This window comes from Corapipo altera, unplaced genomic scaffold (genome assembly GCF_003945725.1).
Source record: "Corapipo altera isolate COAL_440 unplaced genomic scaffold, ASM394572v1 68, whole genome shotgun sequence".
Lineage (NCBI taxonomy): Eukaryota > Metazoa > Chordata > Aves > Passeriformes > Pipridae > Corapipo > Corapipo altera.
The window spans coordinates 5,416,475-5,444,337 of record NW_020884919.1 but is presented as its reverse complement, the minus strand read 5'-3'; the positions used below and the strand labels follow the sequence as shown (position 1 = coordinate 5,444,337).

The following is a 27,863-nucleotide window of genomic DNA, read 5'->3' as shown; positions in this document are numbered from 1 at the left end:
ATGTCAGGCTGATCCTGGCCTCATGTGAAGATTACTGGTATACCATTTGCAAAACTGTGTCTTTCATGACACCAAATTTATGTGGAATGTCTTTGTGTGGCATTTCTAACCCCACTTCAGTTGCCATTTCATAACATACCCCTTGAAGGACACATCATTACATCCTAACTGGTCAAAAAAAAAAGAAAAAAATGTACATTTTGTCATGATATACACCAACTAGAAACACAGTTTATGAAAGGGATTGGACACTTTCAGCACGCATTCCAAAAATGAGCTGTGGGCAGAGTTTCCATGCCCTGAGTCAGAGCTAAGAGCTGGAAGCCATCGAGATGCAATACTTCCTGGTTTTGGAGCCTGCAAGGAGACCTGAGAGCTATTGCCACACAGGCAAATCACAGTATCATTTACTATTTATTTGGTATTTCTGTTATACCTTCTTTGCAAGAAGCTCAGGCAACCTCACAGCTAATGGCTGCAGCATCAAAATATCCCCATCTTCAAGCAAGCCTTGCAACTCATTGCATAAACCATGTCAAGACGGGTTAGTTACTCATTGCAAAGCACCCTCTGACTGCTGAACAGTGTGTGCATTTTATCAGATTCCATATTTAAAAGTTCTGTGTGGGATATGCCTACCTTAACAGGTTTTAAGTGGTGTCTCCCAGGAACACTGCTCAGCTCAGTCCATTAGGATAATGGAGTCTCTTATGATTTACACTGGTATAAGTGAGACTGGAACCTGCGCCTTGATCTTTTTAATGCAAATTCATCAATTCTGTTAGATAAGAGATGAAAGGAGTCCATTATGTTCTTCAGTCATGTCTTGAAGCAAAATCGTTTGATTGGTTCCAGGCAGAAAGAGGTCCCTACTCCTGCACTTAACTCCAGACATGAAACCTTGGTTTGGTGACCAAAGTTGTTACTGGAGTTATTTATTTTTCATGGAGAGTGATCAGTGATGAGTGCTAATAATGACAGGGGTTATTTCGCAGTTAAAACTTAAGAATGTAAAACTTATGTTCCTCTGGTGTTTGACTGAGCACCAGGGGTTTAAACACACACACGTTCTTTTACTTCAAAACGTTTTATTCTTCTTTTAAATCCACACCTTGATGTTGATCTGGGAGTGGTGCAAATGAGAAGGTGACAGAGGTCTCTCTGATGTAAAATCAAAGTGAATTCAGGCAGATACTGGAATGTAAAGCATAGAGCACATAAACATAACAAATAGCTGCCACATACAAAGTATAGCAAGTGCCAAATGTCTACAATACTGCAAATTAACTGCTATGACAGGAGATCTTGCAGTGGTGCTCAGAATGGTAAAGCAGAACTCGATTACAGAGATCATAAAATCATCCTCTCCCTTGATCCTGAGCTGCCTAAACCAGGAGAGGCAGAAAGAGCTGGCTCTGAACAAACAATCTTTTATCGGTGATGGATGTGGCACTGCTTTGTCAAGTAAAATTGCTGATTTACTAATAGGAAAAAAATAAATCCTTTGTGATGACATCAACCTCTCTAACCTGCTAAAGAAAGTGCAAACAGATGGGTATCTCTGTGACTGTGAGTGATGAAACTAGTCCAGAGAAATACTCGCAGCGTGTGATGAGAACTAATATTGCAACACGCAGGAACATCACCAACCCCCCCCCCCATTAGGATATATTCATTTTCTTTGTGCCAAGAGTACGACCAATGATACTGTATGATTTGATTTAATAGATCTGCCTCTTCCAGCAAAAACGTAACAGATATTTTATACAAACGTGAAATGTGCCCAGGGAAGCCTGGACAGATTTAAATTCCTTAGACTTTCCTTTTTATTGCAATGCCAGCAGACTTACGGGATTTTTGATCCTCCTAGTAAATTTTTAAATAAATGTAGGATACCTGCTTGATGGATTTTGAAGGGTGAGAAATAGCTTTTTGTCTCTGATAGGAGAATCTGTTTTAAAAAAATAATAATTTCTCTTTACATATGAAATTCCATACTGGTTTTTCCTTAAGACTATTCTGATGTTCTTCAAGAAAAATTGCAACCAAGTTTGGTCAATTTAAAGTGGTACCAACTACCGATATAAGCCAGGTAAAATATGTAAGAGAGAACAGAATGAGGCGCTGCATTGTTGGCAGAGAAGGTAAATACAGCTCAGGAACTTATTTGTGAAGTTACATAGTTTGCAGTAAGTCAACTACTTCCAAAGATGAATGCCCATCACATATCAATGCTGTGGAAATGGTACTTTTTTGATTATAAATCAAAATTGACTGATTTTTTGGGTGCAGGTCATCAAATACTGACTTAGGAAACAATTTTCTTCTGGCATATTTTTCTCCTCAATAGCCTACAAAGGCAGTTGGGTAATTTTTGTGGTTTTAGTATGAAGAAATACTTATCCTTTAATCCTTAAATCACTGCAATTGAGTATAATTTCACATCAAAAGCAGCCAATAAAAGTACAAAATAGGGATTAGCAGGAGTATTTTTAGATTAAAATTACTAGAGTTGGAAAGAAGTGGTACATAATCTCAGTACCTTCACAAGCACTGTAGCAAGCTGAAGAGGATTTATTCTGTTTCATTTGAAGACTGATACCATAAGTTACAAGGGAGAGAAGCTATTATTCTAATAGGGAGGATTTAAAAATAATCATAATCCGCAACTGTACGTAAATTTAATTGAAAGCTAATTCTTGTTTTTGTCTGATATCTTTTAATCATCAGTGCTATACAGTACTTCTGCTTCAACTAGCAAAGCACATGGGAAGGAAAGTTAAACTGATCATTTTGGCCATAAATTAGGACACTCATACAGCTGCAGCAATTGCTTTCATTTCTAAGCATTAAACCAAATGACTACTCTCATTTAACCTTGAGGCACAAAATTCTCATTGTTTGTATTGTGGTATAATTCACAGGAGTGAGTATAAGCTTCTGATGGAACAAAAAGTAATTTCTCTTCATTGCCTTCCCAAGGTGCTCAAGCTGGTTGAATGGTCACATGTCATCATGAAGTTCTGACTCGGTTTGCCTATTTGAGAGAAAAATGTGAAACATCCCCCAGCCTCTGATATACAGCTCACTTTTGAAAGAAGCATTGACTAGTTTCAGATCCTGATACTTAGGATGTTTCTGAAATCTTGCCTGGAGTTGTATATGACCTGTATGAATCACAATAAATGGCAGCTACTGTCTACATTTCCCTTTTTAGAACATAGACAAATTTATTGGTTGATATTTATATAAGCGTGATGTAAGTGTGCCTGATTTACTGTACCAATACCTACAGCTGCAAAATATCTGTTCTACTCAACAGCATTTAAAGACCTTTGGGGTGTACAACGTGTATCCCATTATCCCATTAACGACAAGGTGCAGCTTTGTGCAATAACAGAAAAGTTATTTATATGCACAATGATTTTCTTTTTCCTCTACCACTTTTACAGCTTCCCCAAGTTATAGAAGAGTCAATAGCTGACTTAGTGGTGCTGGCAGACTAAGTAATACTTTGTACATACTCACTGCTAGAGAAAGAAAAATGTTGAGTTTATTTTTGTGACCTTTAGATTCGGAGAACTGGCTAAAATCAATTTAGAGTTCAAAGAGATTGGATGATACTTACATTAAGCAGTAAAATTGCTTCCACTTTGATAGAGTGTGCTAAAATACAACATCAAGGTAACACTCATTGATTTGGATACAGAATGGGGAATGAGGTGGGTTGGTCAAGTGTAGGAGGTCAGGGAGCAACTTGACAAATTTCAAGTCAGTCTGTCTTGAATACTTAAGAAAAAGATTTAGAAGCAAACCAAGGAATCTGACCCAGCAATTACTGCTATTAACGAATAAACATGAGTTCTCCTGGTAGATCACTCTGTGCAGTAAAAAGAGAACAACCATCCAGACTGTCCCTAGAGAACCATACATTGAATTATGAGAATATCATTGAGAGGGAGCAGGATCAGATGACTGATGAGTGGTTGCTATGCCACTGTCACTTTCTGCCTGAGGTCAAGACCCAGCTTTTCTTTTACCAAAGCAGAAGACCTCCTCTAATGATCAGTCCTCAGAGATTAACGGGACCAGCTGAGTTTCAGAGCTCCCCAAGGAAGATTATTGCTCAGGCTATGAACAATACTATTGAAATGCTTTAATTATCTGTTGCCTTCGGTTGCTGGTATAGTTGTTCTCGCATAACACTTTGTTTATCATCGTCTTCACGGGTCACCTTGCAGAACAGATGCCTTGCAGCAAAAGAATTAGGAAAAAAAGGAAAGGATAGTGATATTGGCATGTGTCGTGTTCTGATCTTACTGAGGAGGAAACGTATTCTGAAGTCCTCTGCCAGCACTGTGGCAGAAATACAGATGTGGTGATTCATACCACTGAGCAAGTCCTGTTGTGAAGAATTTCCCCTAGTAGCAAATGAGGTGGTTAATCTACTGAATTTCAACTCATAGAGCCAGGTATTCCTGAAATAAGACCTGCCAGCTGCTCATCAGGTAAGAGTGAAAGAACACAGCCTTCAATGTTGGATTACAGAGTACAGTGTTGTTGTAACGCCATACTAGTTCATACTTCCTTACAGCCTTTGTATGCATGACATTTTTAAAATTCTAAAAAATTGAAAGTACCTGGTCTGGGAACTTTGGTGCAGACTCGACCATTCCCAAAAAACCCTGCTGGACATCGGCCGCAGACGTATCCAATGTAGGGGGGTTTCCTATCAAAGCACAGCACTCCAGGAAAACATGGTCTGTTGGCACAGGTGGTAACGTGTGACAGTGGTGCTGCACGGCCCAAAAAGGAAAAAAAGTCAGTTCAAGCATGTTTAATAATTTCTCAAATGAAACACATATATAAAATTTAACAGTGAATGCCTGAGCCCAGCTAAAGCTTTTACAACTGTTTTTATTCTTTTAAAGTCTAATTAATGCAAAATGTTCCCAAACCTTGAGCCAAACATGAGAATGTCCTGTGGGCACAGTGTATTGGAACAGCTGTTTCTCATTAAAGCAAGATTTATTAGTCCTCTAATTACATGTTTTCAAGTTTATTACTCAAAGTTGTTTGGCATTTATCATGTACAATATAGAAAGTGTAATTTTCAGCATAAGTGAAAGATTAACTGAGTGAGAATCTGTATTATTTGATATCTTTTTGGTCTTCTATAATTGGAAGGTAATTATCAAACTTTACAGCACCTACACCCTACTTTTAAAATTACACTGTCAAATACATATGTTTCTGATCTAGAAATCATCCCTCATGAATCAGACCTTGTATTACAGGAAACTGCTTTAATTATCTTAGAACTATGTGCAAAATTTAACACTCTGGTAGTATATAATATTTTATCACTTATGATGTCACTGAATAGCAAGTGTATATGGACTGACTGTGAAGTATTTAACAGTGTCAAGACATAGGACAGATGATGAATACAATCTTAATGATGGTTACAGATCTTTTTTAATTGCCTCCAGTGAGGTCTCCATCATGATTCTCAGGTATTTTCTGCATTATTATTGCACCTTACCTGCAGCACTATGATATAGGATCCCTGCAAGAGGCAAGGTCTGGTTAGGTGTTGACTGGCCTGGTACAGATATTAAAAAAAACAAAAAAAGAAGATAAGAAAAAAATCTTTAATATTACATATGCCTCTACACAACAGATATATCCAGTCTCAATTTTTTTGCTGCCCGCTTTCAGTAGAAAATCAATTAAACCTGCAACACTCATTAGAACAGGGCCAACATAAACATTGTGCAGGTGCACACCCATATTTAGGGAGTGTTGTAGTGCTTCCCCTCTGGGAAAAGCTATTGCCACAGTCAGGTTCATACATCAAGTCTACCTTCACTTATGCTCAAAATTATTAATTCAGTAAGTGCTCACTAAATACTGAAATATCAGCATCACTTGGCTATGGCAAGCTGGCATAAGCTGTCACTCTTATCATCTTGCTTCCCATTGACCAGTAAAATTTAGAGTGGTTTTGTTCTACCTTAGAAGTCATGTGATTTCTAATTAAGCCTGACCATTCTGATTGCTATTGCTGTAATGTCTCCCTTCCATGTAAAAATTGTTTAGCAGCTATCCTGAGTCTGGTGTAGTAGGAGGGTTTTTATTTTTAGCTCCAATTTTCCATGTTGTATTATAAACAGCTAGTTTGTATCTGCTGTTAAGATGGCAAAATGTATGATTTCTGAATACAGAAACCGCTTTCATATCCTTGTTTACCTACCACGTCTATCACTTATGTTAAAACTCTTAATTACAGGAGAATCCTTCGCCTCTAAGGATTGCAGTGGCTGCTTAACCTCGGTCTTGTTCAATTCACCTTTGCCATTGCTTAAAGGTTTTGTAGCATCAGCAGCAAGCACAGCTGTGAAAAGACATCAAGGAGACAAGGAAACAAGGTGTTAGGGCTTAGCTGTGATTGATGATAAAAAGCAACAGCAAATCAGGTAACCTGGTATAAGTTTACTCTGGAAGCCAACCATCAAGCAAATAAAGGCAAATCAGGTGAGTCAGCTGCTGACACACAGCAAAGCTTCAACACAAATATAGGAAAAATTATTATGCCCGAGCTCACTGAACTTTGCTGATCTGGGAGACTTAATATGCACAGTGATCTTTTATTGAGCTCAGGGTACTTAGAAAGCTTCAGGTCAACCAGTATTTGACAGCACTGTTGCTTGGATGAGGATGCTACAGTGCACGCTGGGACCTGGGCTCTGACTGGTTCCTGCCTCTCCTTGAAAGCTTCTGTCTGAAATCATGTTGTGTGTGTTTGCTGGCTTCAGTTAGCTCAGCTACAAACTTTGTAAGTGTCAAAATACCTGTACAAAGTAAATGGGGATGGAATGAGAAAAATGGTTGGTGGAGACTCTCAAAAATGTTATTTTTTGCATAATCTTAAGGTAATTTCTTGAATAAATTAAGGATAAAGCCTTCATGGATAGTGTTGCAAGTTGAATTGCCCTGGGTCTCTTGAATATTCTCTACTCTTAGTAAAGCCTGAGACTCTGACTCTTTACATATATTAAACAATGCAATGAGCTGCTGCTCACTCTAAGAGCTATAAAATTACTTCAGTTTTCTCTTCCTTCCTCCCAGAAGATTTTATATTTGCTTAGGCAAGGGAAGTGTGAGCAGGAATGTTAAATGTGTGCATCAGAACTACAAATAATAATATCTGTCCTATCTTGGGCAGAGAAGGAAGCTCTTAGGTTTATTCCTTCTGATAAATGTGCACTTCAGAAAAAAAAATTTATTTCTGTAATAAAAAAATACAAAGTAAGAAATTTTTTTTTTATATTTATCAAAAGCACATTATTTTGCAATGGTCAAATTACCCACAAAAATATCCATTAGTGAAACAGATGCAAAATCACTTTGAAATAACAAATGTAGCCAAAGGAAATATTCTATACAGACGTTTGGCAGTATGACTGAAGAGAAATTTGATAAATTAGAGAAAGGCAGTCCTGCTGGTACCAGGGTCCTGTAGCTACAAATCAGTCTCTTTACAACAGATATTTTTATTTTCATTTCCTTAGTCAATTTGAGGAAATGCTAATATCTCCATATAGTAAATATCTTTATCTCTTGCTTCTTGGATTTCTTTGGAAATACCAACAAACAAACAAATACAAAAGACTTCAAGTGTGGTTTTCTCTCCTTCTGGCCAAAGAAATATTATATTTTGGAGAAGACTTGTGTCTCTATGACTGAAATAAGCAGTGTGTGTGTAAATCACATCAAGTGCACTGGGAAGCACAAAGTCACTGTGCACAAAGCACAGAGTCTGTTGCTCTAAAAGCAAATATGGAGCACGCCTAAAATTTTTCCTGCCCATTTTCTTCACTGCTTGGGATCTGTGGAATGACTTCATGCCAAGCATCTGTGGGCTGTGTCCTCTAGTGAAAGCACACCATGGAAACAGAGGTGAAAAGATGGGAAGGGCTGGTACATGGACCTTCTTTCTCTTACCTTCCATCCAAAAGTCACCCAAAGCAAAATCAATCCCAGTGGTGTTCCCCAAATACTTGTTAGTGAATCGTATATTTAGTAGTGAAATAGTGGAGAACATCTGGAATGTCCTTGGTAAATTAACCAGCTGGCATCTGGAAAATGCTTTTTTGTGTACTATGGGGTTCATTCTAACCAAAATGAAAGTAGCAGACACCAATTTGCAACTATCCATATTAATATAACATGACAATAGTCTGTTTTGTATATTTGAAGGTTTGTACTTGAAATGAGTAGCAAAGTACTTTATTAAGGATAATAGTAGTAGAATTGAACCCATTTCCCCCCGTCTATTAAAATAAATCATGTAAAACACTTACATTTGCAAGTTTTACCATTTCCCTCCATCCCACTGGGGCAAATTCCACATGCATAAGATCCAAAGGTATTCATACAAGACACTCCAGGAAAACAAAGACTCTCTTCACACTCATTCCTGTCTTCCTGACAAGTAAGCCCTGTGGCAAAACAAAGGGGAAGTTAATAATCAGGGCAGATTCCCTGTTTATACTTCAGCTCAAATGTTGAAGCAGATGAAGGCTCACTTCTCAGCTGTAAACTCATTACAGGGCATGTCACTCATGTTCCAGCCAAATTCCCCACTGTCTCACTTAAACCTGTTTTATCACACTGTTTATTACTGTCGTTACTGACACCAGAAGTGCTGAGCTGGAGTCTGCTGCTCATAGAAAGCTGTGCATGTTAAATAAAAATGCACATAAATAAAATTAATATTTCTCCTGCATTTCACATCTTTTCTGCTGCTTTTGTTGTCTTGTTTGTCATACACTAAAGAAGCCAATGAGTGTCACCATTTTGGTTTTAAGATATGAAGAGCCACATACTGACATACTGTGCTTTCCATTTCTATGTGAAACCCACATAACTAATAGATTATTGTGAACCAGCCTGCTAGAGTCTGGCTGAGGGTAAACCTTAAAAATGATAGGATTTTTTAATGAAAACTTAAGTTTTTCTATTTAAAATTAAAATCTGAACAAACATTTTGAAAATGTCCCTGAGCCACAGTACTGGTGTTCAGAAGATAAATCACCATAGGACCCGAACCCAAAACAATATCTCTTGACTATTGCTGATTTTGGAAATAGGGTTTTAAAAATTCCTCAAAGAAACTGATATTAAAATTCACAACATTGGATGATTTAGTGAATACCTATAGGGGAAGGTGACCCAAAAGTTAAAATTACTATCTGAACAGCAAATGATGCAGAGTAATCACATAAAAATTCCCTCAGGCTTGGTGTGTGCGTGCTGTTGTCTCTGTGCACTTGAGCAAACTTTCTTGGATATTGCTGGTTACAGGATATGCAGCCCTGATAGCAGGTCATAAACTAGCCCAGATCACTTCTATTAAGGCATGTCCTTTGTCCCTGAAGGAATATACAAGGACATTGGGACAACTTCGGGAGAGTCCAGGTACCTGCTTCAAGACATACCACTAGGTACAGAAAGTTTTGTTCCATATCAGATATCCAGCTTTATCATGAAGAAAGGTCTAAGGATAAAATAATTGCTTTTTCTTTTTTTCTTCTAAAAAGACATTTGTCACAGTGCAATGAATTATTGGATGATAAAAACAGAACATTGTTATTCATCTCCTACAACATAATCACTCCTTGGTTCAGCATTTCAGACAGCTTCCGCTACTCCTTTCAACTTAAAATAGCCTCTCCATGTAGAAAACTCAAATTGATGTCTCTTTATTGATTGAGCTGCCTAGAAAAACCAGTGACATCACCTTCCCATGCTGGTATTGTCTTGAGGAAAAAAAAAAGAATGGCAGTGCTAAAGTCACATCCTCTTTCCTGTGCTGTCTCAAGCTAAATCGTTCTTGTTTCTCATGGTTCTTGCTTCTTTCCTTGAAGCTGGACATTATGTAGTATTGTAGGGCTTGACTGACATTTTTTCCTCCCGTATTACATTTTGTATGACTATTCATACTTTATTAATCAATTAGCACACTCGTGGCATCAGGCTGCTTTTCTCTGATACTGATTTCTGATGATGCATTGGGAAATTGTTAGACATCACATTATGGAAAATATTGAGTGAGTCACCCTCTGATTACATTAGTAATTATTTTCTTTCTCTGAGTATCATATAAAGACTAAACATGATACTATAAAAAATGAGAATAGGAAAGAAGTTCCCAGTTTCAGTAACAGCCATCATTTCTCCCTCAGTCCCTTCTCCTCCCTCCTACATTCCGTATCTTTCCTGCAAAAAGCTGTCCTTCAAATCTCAAATATGAGAGAATTACAGAAAAGCAAAGGAACACCTTAAGTAAAAGGATAATTTTAAAAATTCAGCCACTTGACTGATTTTTCTGATGTAAAGGTGAAACTATGCAAGCACTCCTTTGCACTCAGAGAGATTTTATTTTAAAGAGTGTCTGATCAATTTGGGTGTAATGATAATCCGGGTGAGTCCAATGGCAAATGTTTGCAAACTCTAAAACTCGGCTGAATGTAGCTGAAGAAGCAGCAGAAATGGACAGAAAACTATCTGCACTGAGAAGTGTCAGTTATCCTCTTTACATGACCTCCAGTCACTGTATCACAGGAGAATCTCAATTCCTTTGACAGTATTACAGTACAAATAAAAATAATAGGAATAGAAGTTCTTCAGAGTGCAAGGTTTAACCATCTGTTTGTGTACCGGCTTTATTTCTCCATCCCTACATGGAAAATTGGCTGAGAAGATAAATTCCTTTCACGCCTTGAGAGAGGAGCTGACCACCTACAGATGCAAAGAAAGACTTTTGGACTGTATTCACATTTAGTTGAGTCTAAAGGAACAGAAAATCTTGTTTAGGGGCTCTATGGTTATCAGAAACCATGAAAAAATCCTGGGGTTTTCTTTAGTTTCCTGAAAAGAAAAATGAAATTATTGTTCCATCTTTCTCCCCACCCCACACCCAACTTTATACTAATCACTGAGGAAAGAAAGAATGATCGTGTTATTGAGATGGTTTTCAAGGATGAGTTCTGTTCTCAGGTGCATGATGTTCTTCCTTTCTGTGGTCAAAGGAATAGACAATAGGAATTCTTGTTATCTTGGTAACAATGTAGATGAAAAATGAATGAGCTTTGAACACTCGGAGATATAGAAAATTAAAGCAGCAAAGATTCTAGGGTCACAAAGGCCTTTTCTCCCTGCCTTGTTCCCATTCCCTCTTCTACCCTTACACTGCCTGAGATACACCAATGCTCCTGCATTGCTTCTTCCCTTGCAGAGGTGTTTGGGAAGATCTCACAGGAGTTAACTTCTTGTTTCTACTACCTGTTCCCTGTCTAAGGATTTCTAAGGATTTGATGGTGAAGTGGTGCTGTCACTTGAGCTGTATAACATTGCCTTCTCATTAGATTATTGATGGTTTTCTGGGGAATTGAGGCATAAACACAGCATCAAGGATGAGTTTTTATTGTTGTCACAGAACCTGCCCTGAAGTAAAATCATCTGCTTCCCAGATGGCTCTCAACTCCACTTGCTTATAATTTTTCACCTGCTATCAAAACTTTAACATGTATTCTTTTTTCACTCAATCATATATTTTTCCTTTTTTTTTTTTTTTTTTTTTTTTCCTGTTGCCGCTTGTGTTGTAGCATTTTGGGAAGAACAGAGAAGAACAGCAAAACCATTTTACTGGTAAGAATTTAGAGTGAAGGAAAATCTTATGTTTCTCTGGCCCTCAAAGTGTCCTGTGCCCTTGTCTCTTAAGACACCAGGTCCACTGAAGTTATTAACTCATGGGATTACATTCCTCTTTATTCATTTAATCTAACTCTTATATCCAGTGTTTAACCGTAGAAAGTTCCCAAATTTCCCTTTCTTCACAGGAATGGTATCTCCAGGGGAATTCAAGACATTCTGCATGTGTTTGGTTCCTTTAGGGATTTTATTATTTTGATCAAACTTCCATTTTATAACTTAATTCTCCATGTTTAGGCTTGTGTGTTCTTGCATCAGTGGAGTCTCTGGTGGTATAAAGACTTTTGAAAACAGCAGGCTTTGGCTGCTTTGTAGCATTCCCTGGAGCCAATACTGACTGGGTGTCACAGATTTTTTAGGCCATTTTTCTAGACTTCCACTTATGAATGACTTGTATTTTTCATTTCTGCTGGAATTTTATAGTAATGAAAACTGGGCTTGCAGTCCTACATGACTGAAACAAAGAAGGTTTCATGAAGTGCTGAAAGGTAGAAAAGGTACCTCTCCCATTTGGTAAAATCTGTTCACTGCTTTTTTTAAAAATTGAGTTTCTTCTGTATATATGCAATATAAGCAGTAATAACTATGAGCATTTGATGTTACTTCTACTCGATTTTTCAAACCCATATAACTGACAGCAGCCGACATTATGGGTCTCATGAATGTGAACAGAGCAGGGTGTTTGATTGGTTCAAGGACTGAAATCTGAGCTCAACTTAAAGTGTTATTTTCTTACTCTGTTTTTGAAATGGTTCTAATCCAAGAGATGTTTTAACACAGTTTCAGTTGGTTTCTTTTGCTTATGAGATACTAATTTGACTCTGACAAGAATGGATGATAGCATAGTGTCAGTACTTTTCCATGACTGCACAGCCACCTGAGTGTGTGGGTGTTTAATAACTGGCCTTTTCCAAACCTAAGCCAGATTTAGAAACCCTGTCTAAGTCCTGTATGTTCAGATTTGCCTTGTACTCCCTGAAGAACTAAACTGGAAAAGAAAAAGACAAAATATTCTATGAAACTCCAGGAGAAGTACATTCAGGCCAATGTGAAAATCAACTGTGCTTGAAGTGAGGGATGTGAGGAGCAGGTGGAGTGATGGTCCCAGCTTGAGGAGGTAGTGGATGCTCTGTGAGACCCAGAAGTGACTCAGCTCAGCCCAGTTCTAGAAGATTATTACAGCAAAGAGTCTACAGGCTGGTTTAATTCCAGTCTGCAGAGCACAGGGAAGTCCTTGTCCGTGTGTTGTCACAAGTGCTTTTTCATCTGTGTGAACCATTCTCAGATGTCCTGAGTGCAGTGAGGCTGTGTCTATAAACTGCATGATAGGTACAGACATGTTCTCTCCTTATCCATGTTATCTATCAAATGACTCTCTTTCTCCTCACTCCTCAAATCTTTACTCCATTCCTGTTTGCACTGTGTGTCTTGTATCCACCTCTTTGGCCTCACTGCATTTTGTTCTCCAATTTCTCCTCTTGGTGGCTTTCAGTCTTTTTTTTAGAAAAGAATCGGGGTTTTTGTTTTTGTTTGTTTGTGTTTCAGTTTGGTTTGGTTGGAGAGGTTGTGGGTTTTTTTTGTTTGGTTGGTTGGTTTGGGTTTCGTGTGGGTTTTTTTGCTGTTGTTGTTTGCTTCGTTTTGTTTTGTTTCATTTTTGTTAAGACATCATCCCTCTTCCTTTCATCCCTTAAAATCATACTTTTCTGGTTTCAGCTGGAATAGAGTTCTGAAACTGGTGCAGGAGCCCTGAAGAGCTTGAAAGGTTAGATTTTGTTTTATCATGTCTGACAATCAAATGGACTTATGATTTTCTAATGTTTAAATTTAATGAAGCTTCAAGTGGGACTAAGGACAATTTATTTTTTCATGTTTTCATATCTACTTCTCCTTCCTAGGCCTAGAAAAATCACTCATTCCTAATTCTTTCCTCCGCTTAATTAAGTCAAATCCTGTGGAGTGCGAAAGGGTCCTGGATCTTTGACTTTTATCTCTTCCACTCAGTGTTCTCCTGCCTCATCTCATGGATGGACAAATCCATGGGAAATAAGCAGGAATCAACTGAGATCAGTGGGGTTCATAGCCTCCCTGAGTGATCACTTCAGGACCAGAGAGCTTTAGGTCATTTTTCCTTATGATTAGACAGCTGCTTTTGCGCATTTTCTATGTGTCCAAAGCTAAGCCACAGGAGCAGAAGGGGGGGCTTTGTATGTGGTCCATTTGATAGATACTTGTGGTCATGTTGCACTCAAAAAATCCTGTAGCACGATATGTCTGTAGTTAAATCAGAGATGGAAACAGTGAAGTGTTACCTCCCAAACCAGGGGGGCATTTACAGAAGTAGTTCTCCACGCTGTCCACACAGGTTCCACTGCCACAGGGGTTTGATTTGCAGTCCTTGATGTCCTCCTGGCAAAATTCTCCATCAAATCCGTTTGGACACAAGCACAGGTATTCACCAAGGCCTGGAGGGTATTTGATATTAGTAACACACGTTCCACCATTGAGGCAGCTGCAGGGCTTCACTCCAACCTGAGGAAGGCAAAGGGGAGCTGTGGTAAGATTCCTCTTCAATAATCACAGCTGGGAGGTATATTGTTACCCTCTAGGAAGGGAGAGATTTGCTCTGCGAACATGTTATCTGGTATTATGAAAACTTATTTCTAACCAATTTCCTTTGTCTAGATAGATGGTCTTATACTCAGCATTCTTATTTATTTGACCGATAGCTCAACTTCAAAGGGATTTCTTTTTTCAACATTTAGGGGCACATTTTAGCGTCTTATAAGAACTAAAAAACCCCCTGCATTATTTGCTATAACAGCAGTTTTCACATGTTGTCTGAGGGCAGAATTTGTTCCTTATTCTTCAAAGAAATGAAAAATCTTTTTTCTTTCCTTGCCTGCCCTCCTTGCTCTTTCACTTTACAAATGGTTCCCAGGCAGGAACATGATTGTGGCATTCCTTAGCTGGTCTCTCTCTTCAGAGAAGGGAGATCCATAGTTGTATTTTATGTATGTACAAGAACTGCATTTCGACAGATTCAAAGCTCTGTATTATCTCAGAGAGTCTGGTTTGAAATGTTTCTATTAAAACCATATCTAGGCTTCAGTTTCCCCTTTACTGTGGGGGCTCAGCAAATTGGTATTTTGTGGTTTGAATGAGTAAAAATAGGAATCTTTAGGAATAAAAATCTTTTCTTCACAAAGCTGCTCTTATATCAGGAGTCTGCTTCCTGTTTTATTAGCTCATCCCATCACAGGATTAATGTTAGCCTATACAATAAAGACAAAGCAATGCACAACTCTACCAAGAGACTTAGAGTGTGGAGTAATGACATAAGAGCAAGACATTTTCTAAAAATATCATTGAGAATGAGTTATAATCTCCCTTTTATAGCTAAAACTTGATCTTTTATGTTATATGCTTTTTTGTGCAATCCAAATGCAGAATGTGAATTTTAAAGCAGATTAATGAACCATTAAAAGGCTCTGCAAGAGTGTTCTTTCAAACAGCAATCAATAGCACTCTCTCTTGTTCCCTGTATATATAGTTTCTATGTTCTCTGAGATATTTATTCCATTAATTGATCATTATTGCTGCGCAGGATAATATACATTTACGAGGAAATAGCTGAAACCTTGTTTTTTCAAGACAGTAACAAATTATTAGCTATAATGACAATTGCACCAAAGCAATGACACGATAAACAGGTTTGTTTTGTCTTTTCCTTTAAAGTGTTCATTTCCTTACCTCAATAGAGTATCTGTTCTGTGCATTGCATTCGTCTGACACAGTGAATTCAAAGGTCTGCATTTCTTCTGAATCAACTTTCCAGATAAGAAGACCAGCAGGAGAGAGCCTGGCATCCCGTGGCCCAGCCTCCAAGATGAATAGCACAGCTGACCCTTCTGGATCCACTGCTATTAGCTGGTAAACAAAATTCTCACCAATAAATGTCAGCAGCTGGCTGGAGGGGGCCTGGAACACAGGAGGCAGGTTGTCTAAACAGCAAAAATGAAACCACGATTACATAAATTCCAGTTTCTCCCATGTAAAGATTCGCAGAGTGGGTCTTTGAAGGAGTGCTCTCAAAGAAAAGGTACACAACATACCCAGAGGCTGATGGAAGAAGTGATTTGGGTGTTAGGGGCAGCAAATGGCTTTACCAAAAAGAACAGCTTTTTTCTCCTCTTTTTCTCATACCCAACACTGAATTTTTTTCCCATTCTGCACTTTGATTTATTTTGATGTGCTATCTGATATATGGGAAGAGATAATACATGACTTCTATAACCTCCCACTCAATTCTTACTAAAACTTCATTTAATTGTATTTCTTACACCTACATATATATTTAATCTATCTACAATTCTGTCTATCCATCCATCCACTGAAATATACGGAAACCAAATCTCGAAATGCTGAACGACAAATGAATTGGGTGAGCAACTCAGGGGGAAAAATAAATTGTAACTCTCCCATTGAGTAGACTCTTTTGGCTTTACCCATGAGGAGTAATTAAGCCCAAGCAGTTTAAATTAATTCAGTTGGACATTTCATCAGGAATAAAGGTCTTTTCAGTGCCAGCAGAGATACAGCAGTGATGCTGAGATTCCCTATCCCCAGTGACAGTAGTGTGCATCACGTCACCATTGGCACTGTTATTTCTGCTGTTGCTGTTTGCATTCAGTATTTTCTTAATGGAGATAAAAGCCTAATTGTACAAGGTTATTTTACAACAGAAGACAGACACTACCTGAAGATACTTTCAATATACATAGGTAAGGAGGACAGGGTAGAGAAAATTACTACATTTTATATTTAGAAACTCAGGAAAAGTAAGATCAGATGAGTACCCTGAGGTGACAGCAGCTCTTTGCAGGGCCGGGAATTTCATCTCTGTGTCCCAAGCCTGCTCAGTCTCAAGGCGTCTTTCCTCTTTAACCAGCAGTACAAATTGACATGTATTGATATTTAAAGGAATCTTCTCACAATGCAATTTGACCATAGTTATCTTTAACTTAAAGCACATTTCTAATACCGAGGATTAATTTCAAGTCACACTCTAAAACTGTGAACTGTATATGTGTTCTCATAAGGACTCTTTGCATTATGCTCATGGGAAGTCATCGTTAGAGTTTTTTTTGTGGTGCATATCCTTTTATCAAACTTTGTTTTCCCTAGCCCATCTTATATTATGCAATTATTTAAATATGTGTCTCCTTTATTGCTGCTGTGCTATGAAAGCTTTCTAAAAAGCTTGTCCAGCAGATTGTCCTGGCATAACTGTTGAAAGCTTCCATCTATTCATTAAACCTTTTATTTCCCAAACACTAAAGCCATGGAGCCCATAAAATTTGTGCCCAAGGTAATCGATGAAATATTGATGCTGGGTATGCATTCACAGACAAACACAAGAGTGTTACTGGATGGATGGTAAGAAGAAGTGATAGGCACAAAATAACATAAAATCAGATGTTCCGAAAAGAGTCTGTGAAAGAGTGTTTCTAATTCTACAGAGATCTCCTTGCCATCCAGTGAATAGCACTCCCTATTATTGTAGAACTTTTAAAAAGGTTTTCACATTTTTCAAAACAAGTCTGACAAACCCTTTTTTTAAATATTTTTAAGTTTTGAAATCATTGAAAAGGGAACGATGATCTGCTTCAGATTTCCCAAATCACTTCTAGCTTTATAAATTTCAAAACAAATAGAGTTTTTCCCCTTTAGATTTGCTAGGTTTCAGACAGAACAAGATGCATACCCAGATGCATAATTCACAAAGTGGAGTCTGCATTTCTGGTGCACCCAATTATTCCCACTGCAAACCATCCATGTTCATTACACAGGATACATTTGTGTTAGCCAAAAGAAGGAATGAAGTATTTCATTGACTCGGTCATAAATTCCCAGGTAAGCATTTCTAAATTATTAGTTAGAGAAAAAAACTGTCTTACTTTCATTAACAGACCAGGTGAACTTAGAAATGTGAGGTTCACAGAGAAGACAAGGACTGGTAGGGCTTGACTCTCCTTCACCATAGCAAAGTCCATCTATATTGCAAGTATCTTCCTGCCAAAAAAAGGAAATAAAAATGGGTGGGAGGTGGAAGCAATGAAAAAAAGAAATAAGAAAGATAAGAAATCAGCAATTAATAATTTCTGGAGACAAGCAGAAATTCACTTGTCTCTTGAAACAATAAAAGAGTAGCAATTTAAAAACAATAAAAGAGTAGCAATTTAAATGTTGGTGCTTTCTACTGACAGGGAAAAAAAAATCAAGCCCTGTAAGTTTTCCAGTTTCAGTCTGAGATCTTTGTAGCTTTGAATGTTTTAGCCTAGGCAACATGTGGTGTTGCTTTGTCATAGATGAATGCAAAGAATGTGACTCTTTTCCCATTTCCACATTCATGTAGTGCATGTGATCATTATTTCCAGCTGTGACTGGTAGTATAATGAATATTAGGTATCACTCAAAGGTGAGCTCCATGAGATTCACAAAAACTAGATAAAAGTTCCATTTGAACAGAATCCTGTTCTAGTAAGTTATTTCTGGAGGTTCTTCATAAATATATGAAAAATCAATGCTATAAAAGCAGAATAAAGAAGCATGTTAGAGTTTAGGCTCCCATGAGATAGTTGTAAATAACAGCTGAACACATCCATGGTGCCAAGACAGTCCAGAACATCCCAAAATAAGTTCATGAACTGTGGGCAGATTAGCCTTTCAGGTTGACTTGGTCCTTTCCTAGTTAGGGTGCCCACCAGGGCCAGTGAGCCCCTGTGACTTCCACATGGGGTGAAGAGAGTTGGGTTGTCTGAGAAGTGAACACAGGGATGTAATTAACAGACCTAATTAAAGATCTGTACCACAGGAAGGTCCTAAGGCAGAGTTATGCCTTTTGCTTGTAGCCTGTGTTGGGTACACAGGTAGATGGGACTTTATCTGACCTTGCAGACTCCCAGCAAACCATGGTGTGCTGCTGGAAACAGAGGGATGTCCCTGCCACAGTGGGACAGCAGGAGGGAGTAGCTACCAGGACTAAAGACATTTTTCCTTTTCCTTCCTTTCAATACACATTGTTTTTCTGGGACTGATATGTGTTTCATTACTGGCCTTGTGTTTTCTCTCTGCTGCTTTGTTTGTGTCTCAAAATTCTTCTGCAAACTGTATTAGTCAATATTTTAAATAATATTTTAAGAGTAGACTCTTAAAAGGACTCAAAAAAGAACTCTCATAATCACCCCTACACGATAGAAAATGATAGATCTTCAACATTAAAACTTGGATATTACTTAGATTTTATTGCATTACTGTTTTCAAAGCCTTGATGCTCTGATGAAAAAAAAGATGCTTTTTTTTTTTTCTGATGTGAAAGTGTAGTACAGAACGGGTTCCATAAAAGAGGAACACAGAATGTGAAATGGCCAGATATAAAATGTCCCCTAATTGAAACACCTTTTCTGAAAGCAATTTAGGTATTGCAGAGTAATGTTAAAGGAAGGATAATTAGAATATGGTCTGCTGCAATTAGAAGCCTAGTTCAAATAGTCCCTTGAAGCATTTTAAGATAGAAATTACTATAATCCCTAGAGAACACCAGCATATTGAGAGACCATATATATTTCCGGGTTTCAAAAATATATGAATAAGGAGAGCCTTTGACAAAAGAAAATCTCACCCTATCTTTAATTGAAATGCTTCTGACACAATTATTTTAATCTGAGATTTAAGTGGGTTTGCCCTCATTTGGGCTGTACTGGGTTTGTGTGGCAAGGGTGTGGTAGTTGAGGAGCTACAGGGATGGCTTCTGGGAGAAGCTGCTGGAAGTGGAAGTTGGAGCAGGTTTGCTGGCAGGACTTGTGACCCCACAAGGGACCTACACTGGAGCAGTTCATGAAGAACTGCAGCCCTTGGGAAGGACTCACATTGGAGAAGTTGGTGGAGAACTGTCTCCTGTGGAAGGGACCCCACGGTGGAATGGGGAAAGAGTGTGAGGAGTCCAACCCCTGAGGAGGAGGGAGCAGCAGAGAGAAGGTGTGATGAACTGGTGCAGCCCCCATTCCCCATCCCCCTGCTCCGCTGCAGGGGAAGAGGGAGAGAAAACTGGGAGTGAAGATGAGATGGGAAGAAGGGAGAAGTGGAGGCGTTTTAAGATTTGCTTTAATTTTTTATTATCCTACTGTGGCTTGATTGGTGATAAATTAATTTCTCCAAGTCAAGTCTGTTTTGCCCATGAGAGTAACTGGTGAGTGATCTCTCCCTGTCCTTATCTCTCCCCACGAGCCTCCCATCACATTTTCTCTCCCCTGCCCAGCTGAGGAGGGCAGTGACAGAGCGGCTTTGGTGGGCACCTGACATCCAGTCAGGGTCAAACCCCTGTGAAGGGGCCTATAAAGTAGTTTCTATTAACTGATTTACTTGAAAAAAATGTGAACTTTTTTATTTTGATAACTGGTATGTTCTTTCAATCAGTGCAAGGTTTTAAAACTGTATTTTCCCATTAGTGTTAATGAGAACAGTGAGGAAAATGAGTTAAGATGTACGTGATTAATCTTCATTTTATAAAAACACTGACTGGTGGTCTCCTACTAATTCATACTTGCCTCAGGGTAGGAAAGCAGGATCAGCACACTCAAATATCCCACCTAATACCTTTCAAAAGTTACTTTTGAAGCCCCACTGAATAACAGACAATTTTCTTAATGTGGGTCTCTAGAAAATAAGAGCAGGGAAGCTCTTTTTAAGCATTGGGGGATGTTACACAAATAAGTCCACAGGAAAAAAGAGGGTAATAGTGCTCTGCAGACAGTTTCTAACATGTTGGCAGTTTAAAATGTAGCGCTAGACTTTTGATTGCAGTTTTGAAACTGTCAGAATTCTATATGTTTGTACTTAGCAGTTTTTAATGTAAGCAAGAATGTTTTATTTTCTCTCAAGGGTGTTCTCACACGACAAAAACCGCATAACATGCATCTTTGTATACCTCTTGCTAAGGCAGAAAATGGGTATAGAAATGATATACCTTTCAGCTACAGTGCCCTCACCAAGCAGGCTGTGAGAGAGAAAATAGCAGAAACACTTCAAAAGTGAAGTTAAGTCTTTCAGGGGACGCTCCTCACTCTTATTTACTTCCACTAACAGCTGCAAAGTATAAATATTGTCAACCATAGTCTTTCTAGAAGTGTCTGTGTGAGAGTGGTCCATCATAAAACAAGCTCTGCCAGGTGTTCATACCCCATGTAAATATGAAAAAGAAATAAAATATCACAGACCTGAGATTGTGAAAGAGAAAAGTGTTAGGCTGTGCAGCTGACCTGGGAAATAGATTTTCCTCTTCTAGAGCGGTTATTACACACAGTACATCAAAGGGAGGGAGAGGACTAAGGAAGAGATGAACGATCCATATTAAACCTTTATGATCCTTAAATTACCTTTAATTTACAAAGTCCGGTTGGGTGGAATTGGCAGACCTGGCAGACAGCGTCGAACAGGGTCAGCACTCTGGAATTACTGTACTGGAAGCCATCGTTAGTGATCTAAATGATACAAAAATCATCTTTATAACTAATAATGTTCCATATGGAGACTGTCTGCTCATTTTGGAGCATATATCGTTGCCCCCTTGAACTGGATGCCTGCCAGTAAGATAAATTAAACCACTTGTGAGTGGCTCTGCTGCAAGCTAACAAATTGCTTAATGCTCCAAACTGGAAACTCTTCATTAGTAACCAAAAGATCTTTTGGCTCAGCTGGCATTCAGCTTTTCTGAATACAAGAGGTATACAAAATTAAGGTTTTCGGCTGAAATTCAAGAGCACTTTCTTAGTAATGACAAATCAATAAGTAAAATCCTTGAGGTAAAAAAAAAAAAAAAGAAATAAGAAAATGTGTATTATATGGGTGATTTTAAATTAACCTTAAAAAATATTCTAGGGTGGACAATATGAGAAAGCAACAGTCTCATTTCCATAGGAAGGTACATTAGAGCAGCCACCTCCTGTCCAAGATCATGGTTTCCCATACATTTGAATATTTCAGGAAGCCTTGAGCATGGTATTTTTGTATAAGAAACTTATATAAGGCAAGATAAAAAAGTTAAATAAATTTATATTTTAATTTTTCAACAATAACAATGAAAAGATACCAGACAAGTGTGGAAGGGGTTAGCTTTTGGGAAAGCATTGTGACACTTCTTGAGAGGTGTGAACCTTAAAGAGCAAACAAAAACACCGTGGAAAGCCATGCTGTAGACTCTGTTGAACACCAACAGGAAAGCAAAGCCCTTATGTCAGGTATTTTTCAGGTTTTGTCTTCTCACAGTCAAAATAAAGCAGCTGTTTAGCAGATCTAACAAGACCTTTGCTTTGGATCTGTCAGGTACCCCTGAGTCTTCTTGTTACGAAAACAATCCCCCAGCCCTCCTCCATCTCTCCTGTGACCCCAAAGCTGAAACATCCTCATTCCCTTTAAAAGGAACGTTTACAAGATCAAGGGTATAAAGGTTTTTGATCAATCAACAAACTTTCAGTTCACAGAAAGAATGTATGTTAAATTGAACAAAGATAAATGGAAGTACAGAGAGCAAAAATTACTCAATAAGTTTCATAAAAAGCACCAATTATCATAAGTTCACTAAGAATGATCTGAAAGCTCGTGAAAGATAATAGAGCAGATTCTCCCACAATATCACAGGGATGGTTGTCAGTTCAAAATACACTGTGAGCTAAGAGTGTTTGTGTCTACAGAAACCATCACAAGGAGAGAAGTAGGCAGTATTGATGGATATTTGCAATTTGAAATTGCGGAAGGGAAACAACTTCTTTGGACTAATATAAATTTGTCCAGAACTTCACTAAAATACATTGGTCCAGTAAAATTCATCAGCATTGCTTTAAGGAAAAACATAATTGAGATATTAGCTATAGTGTGTTGTACTAAAGGTAAAAACTATTTTACAAGAAGTAAAGAGTTTTTCTGCAGTTTGAGAAGAGGAAAAAAATAAAACAGGTAACTCCCCTCCAGACCTGCTCTTCACTGAAAGACAGTGGCAGCAAGGCTTCCATTAAGAGTATATTATTCCCAATGCAATTTACATTTCATTTAATTTCATTCTTTTAGCAGAGTGTCCAATGTTGTCTCAATACCGGTGCACTAATAATGGGTGAAGAAATGGGTAAACAGGGAAAAACATAAAAAGCTATAAAGTTGCACTAAGTGTTCTGTCTGAAGTGAGCATTGTAAGTGAGATGTAACTGTTGCAATTTGATTATTTTTTTTAAAGTTTTTTTTTCTACACTCTATTATAAACATCCATTTTGGTGTCTTTTTAGAATTGGGTTGGTTTATAGCTATTTTAATTGCTTTTCCATTAGTCACCTTAGTGATGTGGAACAAATACTTCAATGAGACCTATGCTGAGCAAACATTTCCTTTAATTTGGCTGGCCCTTAAAAGGCAAAACCCCACTTAGAGTTGGGCCTTGTTTGCTTGAGTATAAATATCATCTGCAAAGAAAGAGCCACTTCTGGATAAATGGTAAGGACAATCAGGAATTCTGTCACTTCTGCCTCAAGTATTTCATCCATCATGAAATGATCTTGGCTATTGGTATCACTCTACACAGAATTTGTATGAATGTTTCCAAATGAATAATGAAAGCTATAAAACTGTGCTGAATTCAAATTCAGTTTCTGCCTCACTAACTTTTTAGCAAATACTTTTTCTGTTCTTGACAAATACAGGCAACAATAAAGACTTGACAAAAAGGAAGAGACTGCTTCCCAAACTAGATAAGCGCCTGCCAAGTTCTTTCACCTCTTCACCCAGGCATCTGTATGGACAGTTCAAGTCATCTGCTGTCCAAGTAGGGGTTTGTATTTTGATATCTCAATTAATTATACCAAACACTCTGGTGTAGCCTCGTGTACTTTCTTATCTATGTTCAGCAGCATGTCATGGAAACAATGAGCAAAATCTGAAACATGAATACAAGAGCAGATAAAATGAAAGAACACTGAGAAGAGCTTGTCAAACCTCAGTTCCCCAAATGCTGGTAGTGAAAAAAGCTTTTGTGAAATTTTGCTGATTCCTTTCAAATTTGATTTGGGAAAGGGGAGAGATTCTGAAAATATTGAACAGTGATATTTCCAGAAAGAATTATTTTGATCTTTATTTCTGAAAAAATCTTTTACCTACATTTTGAAAACTGCCAATAGATACATAACCCAGATCATCAATGTTGCATTAGATCTTATCAGGGATTTTCCAGGGCACAAATTTTTGAACATCTGTGGAATTAATTGAAAATCATTTTTTATCTTGAAAAGCTCCACAGTTTTGTTCTCTGTGCTGCCATGTAAGGCCAGCTGCCTTTGAAACTGAGCACTGGGCTCTACCTTCCCAATTTGATCATCAAAAAGATCCACAGGAGAGCTAGGATTTGTGTGCGGGATGATATGATTTAATTGTGCATTCTCCGCGTAGCCATCAAACTGGTTCTTCTGTAGGGTTTGAAGGAGAGGGAAAGAGCAGAAGGCCCGTAGGTGCAGAGGTTTTTTTGAACTTAAATGCTTGGAAAGAGGTATTCTGTATCCGATTTTGAGGGGGTAAAAATGAGAAAAATTGTACAGACCTACGCAGGGGTGAAAGGCAGCACTGGAACACAATCTGGATTGTACCAGAACTGAATTTTGAGGAATCTGTCCTGGTAATACAGGGGGAACATTCCTGTGCACATGTAAGGATGTCTTCCTGGGCCAGGAAAGTTGAGGGTGCCTCCCTCTCAGATCCTTTCACCACGAGGCAGCATTTTGTCTCACAATTGGCAGAGTTCAATCTCTTTTTTGAGAAGTTTTGGAGCCTTAAGCAGAGGAACTTCCCTCCTGGTTCTACCGTGGTGTGTGCTTACTCTGACAGCACCTCTTCCAGAAGGAAGGTCCAAGGTCCAGCCCAGCAGCAAACTGTCGGGTTCTGCTCCCTCAGAGAACTCACCCTTATGACTTAACCCTCAAATCCCTACCCACTTAAAATAAATGGCTGACTAGAAAATTTACATTGCCAAGCATCTTTCTGTTCCCCCCAGGCCACACGGCAGCACGTGTCCCCAGCTGGGAGTACAAGCAGCTGTGGGGTGCAGGACAGAGAGTAGCACCGTGCTGAAATGAGTGTTTTACGTGTTTCATTTTGCATGCTGCAATTTTCAAAGAACATCTGCAGTCTCCCTGCAATGGTAATATATTCTTCTCAGCTACAGAGCCTTTAAAAGATATCAGTCTTATAAAGAACAACAAATCTGCAGAAAATAACCATCCAGACTGAGAATGAGACCAAGGGTAGCAGGTGTGCAGGGTCAGGAAGGGACAGATTTCCTGGAAATATTTAGAAAATTGGTATCATTTTGTGAACAAAAGGGGCTAAAGCCGCAGCAGAGAACCCAGCATGAGCTGACACGGTCCACACTTCTTCCTGCAGTCATTCAGACCTTGACTGTGACCATGACATCCCAGCTCAAGCCCTGCCAGCCCTCACCTGCTGCCCGGGAGACACCCAGTGACCTCCTGCACTGCACAAGCATCAGTCCTGCAACCAGGGAGTCAAAGCTCTTTCACACTTTTTACCTAATCAGGAGTGTGAGCTGAGGTTTCCAGAGATGGAATACTAATGATTAACAATTAATTAGTATATTTGAATCAATCTCAGGTGATTACCTGGAGAAGTGGTTGTAATTTGCACTTTTGGGTTGCCTACAGAAACACCTGGGTTCAGCTCATATTGTTTTGGTTGGTGGGGTGTTTTTGACATTAAAGTGAGTATTTCTAGAGGCATTTTCATTTCTGAAAGGGAGAAAATTGTGCTTTGCATTTTAATTTACCATGACAACTGATTTTCTCCTCCTAAAACATTTCTTAGGAACAAAAGAAACTCCTACTTTCACTTGCCATCTTGCGAACGGCTCGTCCCAGGTCACAAAGTGCATAGCCTCTGTAATGTTCAGGACAGGGATCTGGCAGTCAACAGCCTGAGAGCTGAGAAAGTCTGCTTTTGTGGTTTCTTTTTCTCTTGATATCCATTCACCATCGAGATGCTACAGTAAAACAGAAGGAAAGTGCAGAAACTGAAGGCTCATATAAAAGAATTCCGGTTGACAACATATGTTTCTATTTCTAATTAATAGTGTAAGGCATTCCCAGATCATTTATTTAAAAGAAACGATGCTGTTATTACAGGTACAGGAAAGGGGAAGCGATGCTTGTCTGTGTGTGCAGGTACTCTGTTGATTTAGGAAGTGCTGTGGTGGTCTGCACTTGGGATTAGAAAGGGTAATGTGATGGAGCAACTTTGTGTTTGCCCCTGGAGCTCAGCAGCCAACTCCTTGTTCCTTGAAGGTGATGTCAGCTACTTCTCTAGATCAGCTGCCTGAGACATCATGGCTTGCTAAGTGCCTACTTAGCCAAAAGTGGGCATGGCAGGCAAATCTCAGCTGTGCCTCATGACCACTGACTGGGAATCAGGCTGAATGTCTTTTCTGAGGTGGATTTATGTGTTTAATCAAGCATTTCATATCTGTGTATGCTGATCCACCAAACTCAGTCCTAGTGTTTCATGTGTATAGTTGTTTATGATAAAATTATAGTAGTGGTAATGTAAAAGATAGGTTTAATACTCATTAAAACTTCTGATTTGGTATTGAACTATGACTAAGAAAATTCAAATAACAGCCTCTGTAACTATGTTGAAGAAACCTCATGCTCAACCACAAAACTTGGCATTTAAATGTGTTTAGGAAAACAACCAAGCATGCTGATTCCAGATGTACAAAATGAGAAATAATATTGTGATTTCAGGCTTCAATGAACAACAGCGCAGCTGAACCAGACAAGAGTTAAACAAAACCCCTCAGAGAAAACAAGCAAGACCTCCCAGCTGTGCATTTCCAAGGAGCCAGCCCATGAAAAGGCTGAGCCCCTTCAGCTCCCCTCGATCATGGCAAACACATTGGCAATGGAGTTGGAAGGTATTTGTAGCCACCTGTAGCAGATAGTAGTGACAGTTCAGAGTAAAAGAATTTCATATAAACATGCCAAAGTTTGACTGTATCATCAATATTTCAGGAGCTGCTTACGATTAACCTGGTGACCTCACAGTGCAGGTTGGGCAAGTCTTCAAAGCCGAGGCCAAACACCCGGATCCTGGTGCAGTCGGAGGCACGGACATCGCAGAGACCCCCGTTCTCTAAGCCTGTGATTTCCAGAGCTTGCTCTGAAAGGGTGAGATAGATACAAAGCTTTAGAAAATAACACTCACATGCTGTTCTGTTCTGCTTTATCAGAGATGTTTTTGTTGTTCCTGGTTGCTATGGTTTAATACTTTTCCTTAGGGTCTTCCTTGCCTGTGTGTGGGTTTCTCTTGAATAGAGGAACAGCAGTTTTTGGAAGGGGAAGCAGCAAACCTCCATGGAATAGTTGCCCTGTGCACTCAGTACTGTAAGATGTGTTGCATGGCTCATGGATTCAATTGACTGAAGCTGTGGATTCATGCCAAAAGGTCTCCAGTGGTAATACATCTGTTGACTTAAGTATCCAGTGGTAATACTTCTCCTCTGATGGGAGCATAGCTGAGAAAACAAAGCCTCATGCCATAACACAGAGAAGCAGGGGAACAAGATGTGGAAATATCTGAAGATGACCATGCCACCAGGCTCCTCGTGGTGTGAAACAGCAGTGTAAAAGAGAGTCCTTTTTTTTCAAAAGCTATGGAGTCAATAAAAGGATCCTTAAAGAAAAGCTTGCCTGTGAGGGTTAAAACATTAATGGATATCTCTCAGCTCTTCACTGTGTCAGACACAGGTCTTGCACCAGTTAAGTTTCACTTAAATCCTACTCTGAGACCTTAAGTAGGGCTTAAGTGATGTACAGCCTGTACTGGTCTCCTTACAAGGCTGACTTTCACCCATTTTGTTTTTAAAATATTTTATGATTCTCTGTGAGAGTTTCATTTGGGTTCTGTTGTACCTTAGGTATTCACTATTTAAAATTACTCATTGCTTTCATATTGGGGTTATTTTCACAGAGGAAAAATGCAAG

At 38.7% G+C, this 27,863-nt stretch overlaps 1 protein-coding gene across 1 annotated transcript in view; it reads right to left on the bottom strand.

Annotated features, from left to right (window-relative positions):
• Positions 1-27,863, bottom strand: part of LOC113953324 (von Willebrand factor D and EGF domain-containing protein-like) — a 175,189-nt gene that overhangs the window by 52,123 nt on the left and 95,203 nt on the right. Inside the window, 9 exon segments of the mRNA XM_027656358.1 lie at positions 4,641-4,807; positions 6,259-6,397; positions 8,367-8,504; positions 14,088-14,307; positions 15,529-15,779; positions 17,736-17,850; positions 21,213-21,317; positions 25,709-25,864; positions 26,903-27,039. Of these exon segments, the coding sequence (XP_027512159.1) occupies positions 4,641-4,807; positions 6,259-6,397; positions 8,367-8,504; positions 14,088-14,307; positions 15,529-15,779; positions 17,736-17,850; positions 21,213-21,317; positions 25,709-25,864; positions 26,903-27,039 (1,428 nt within the window).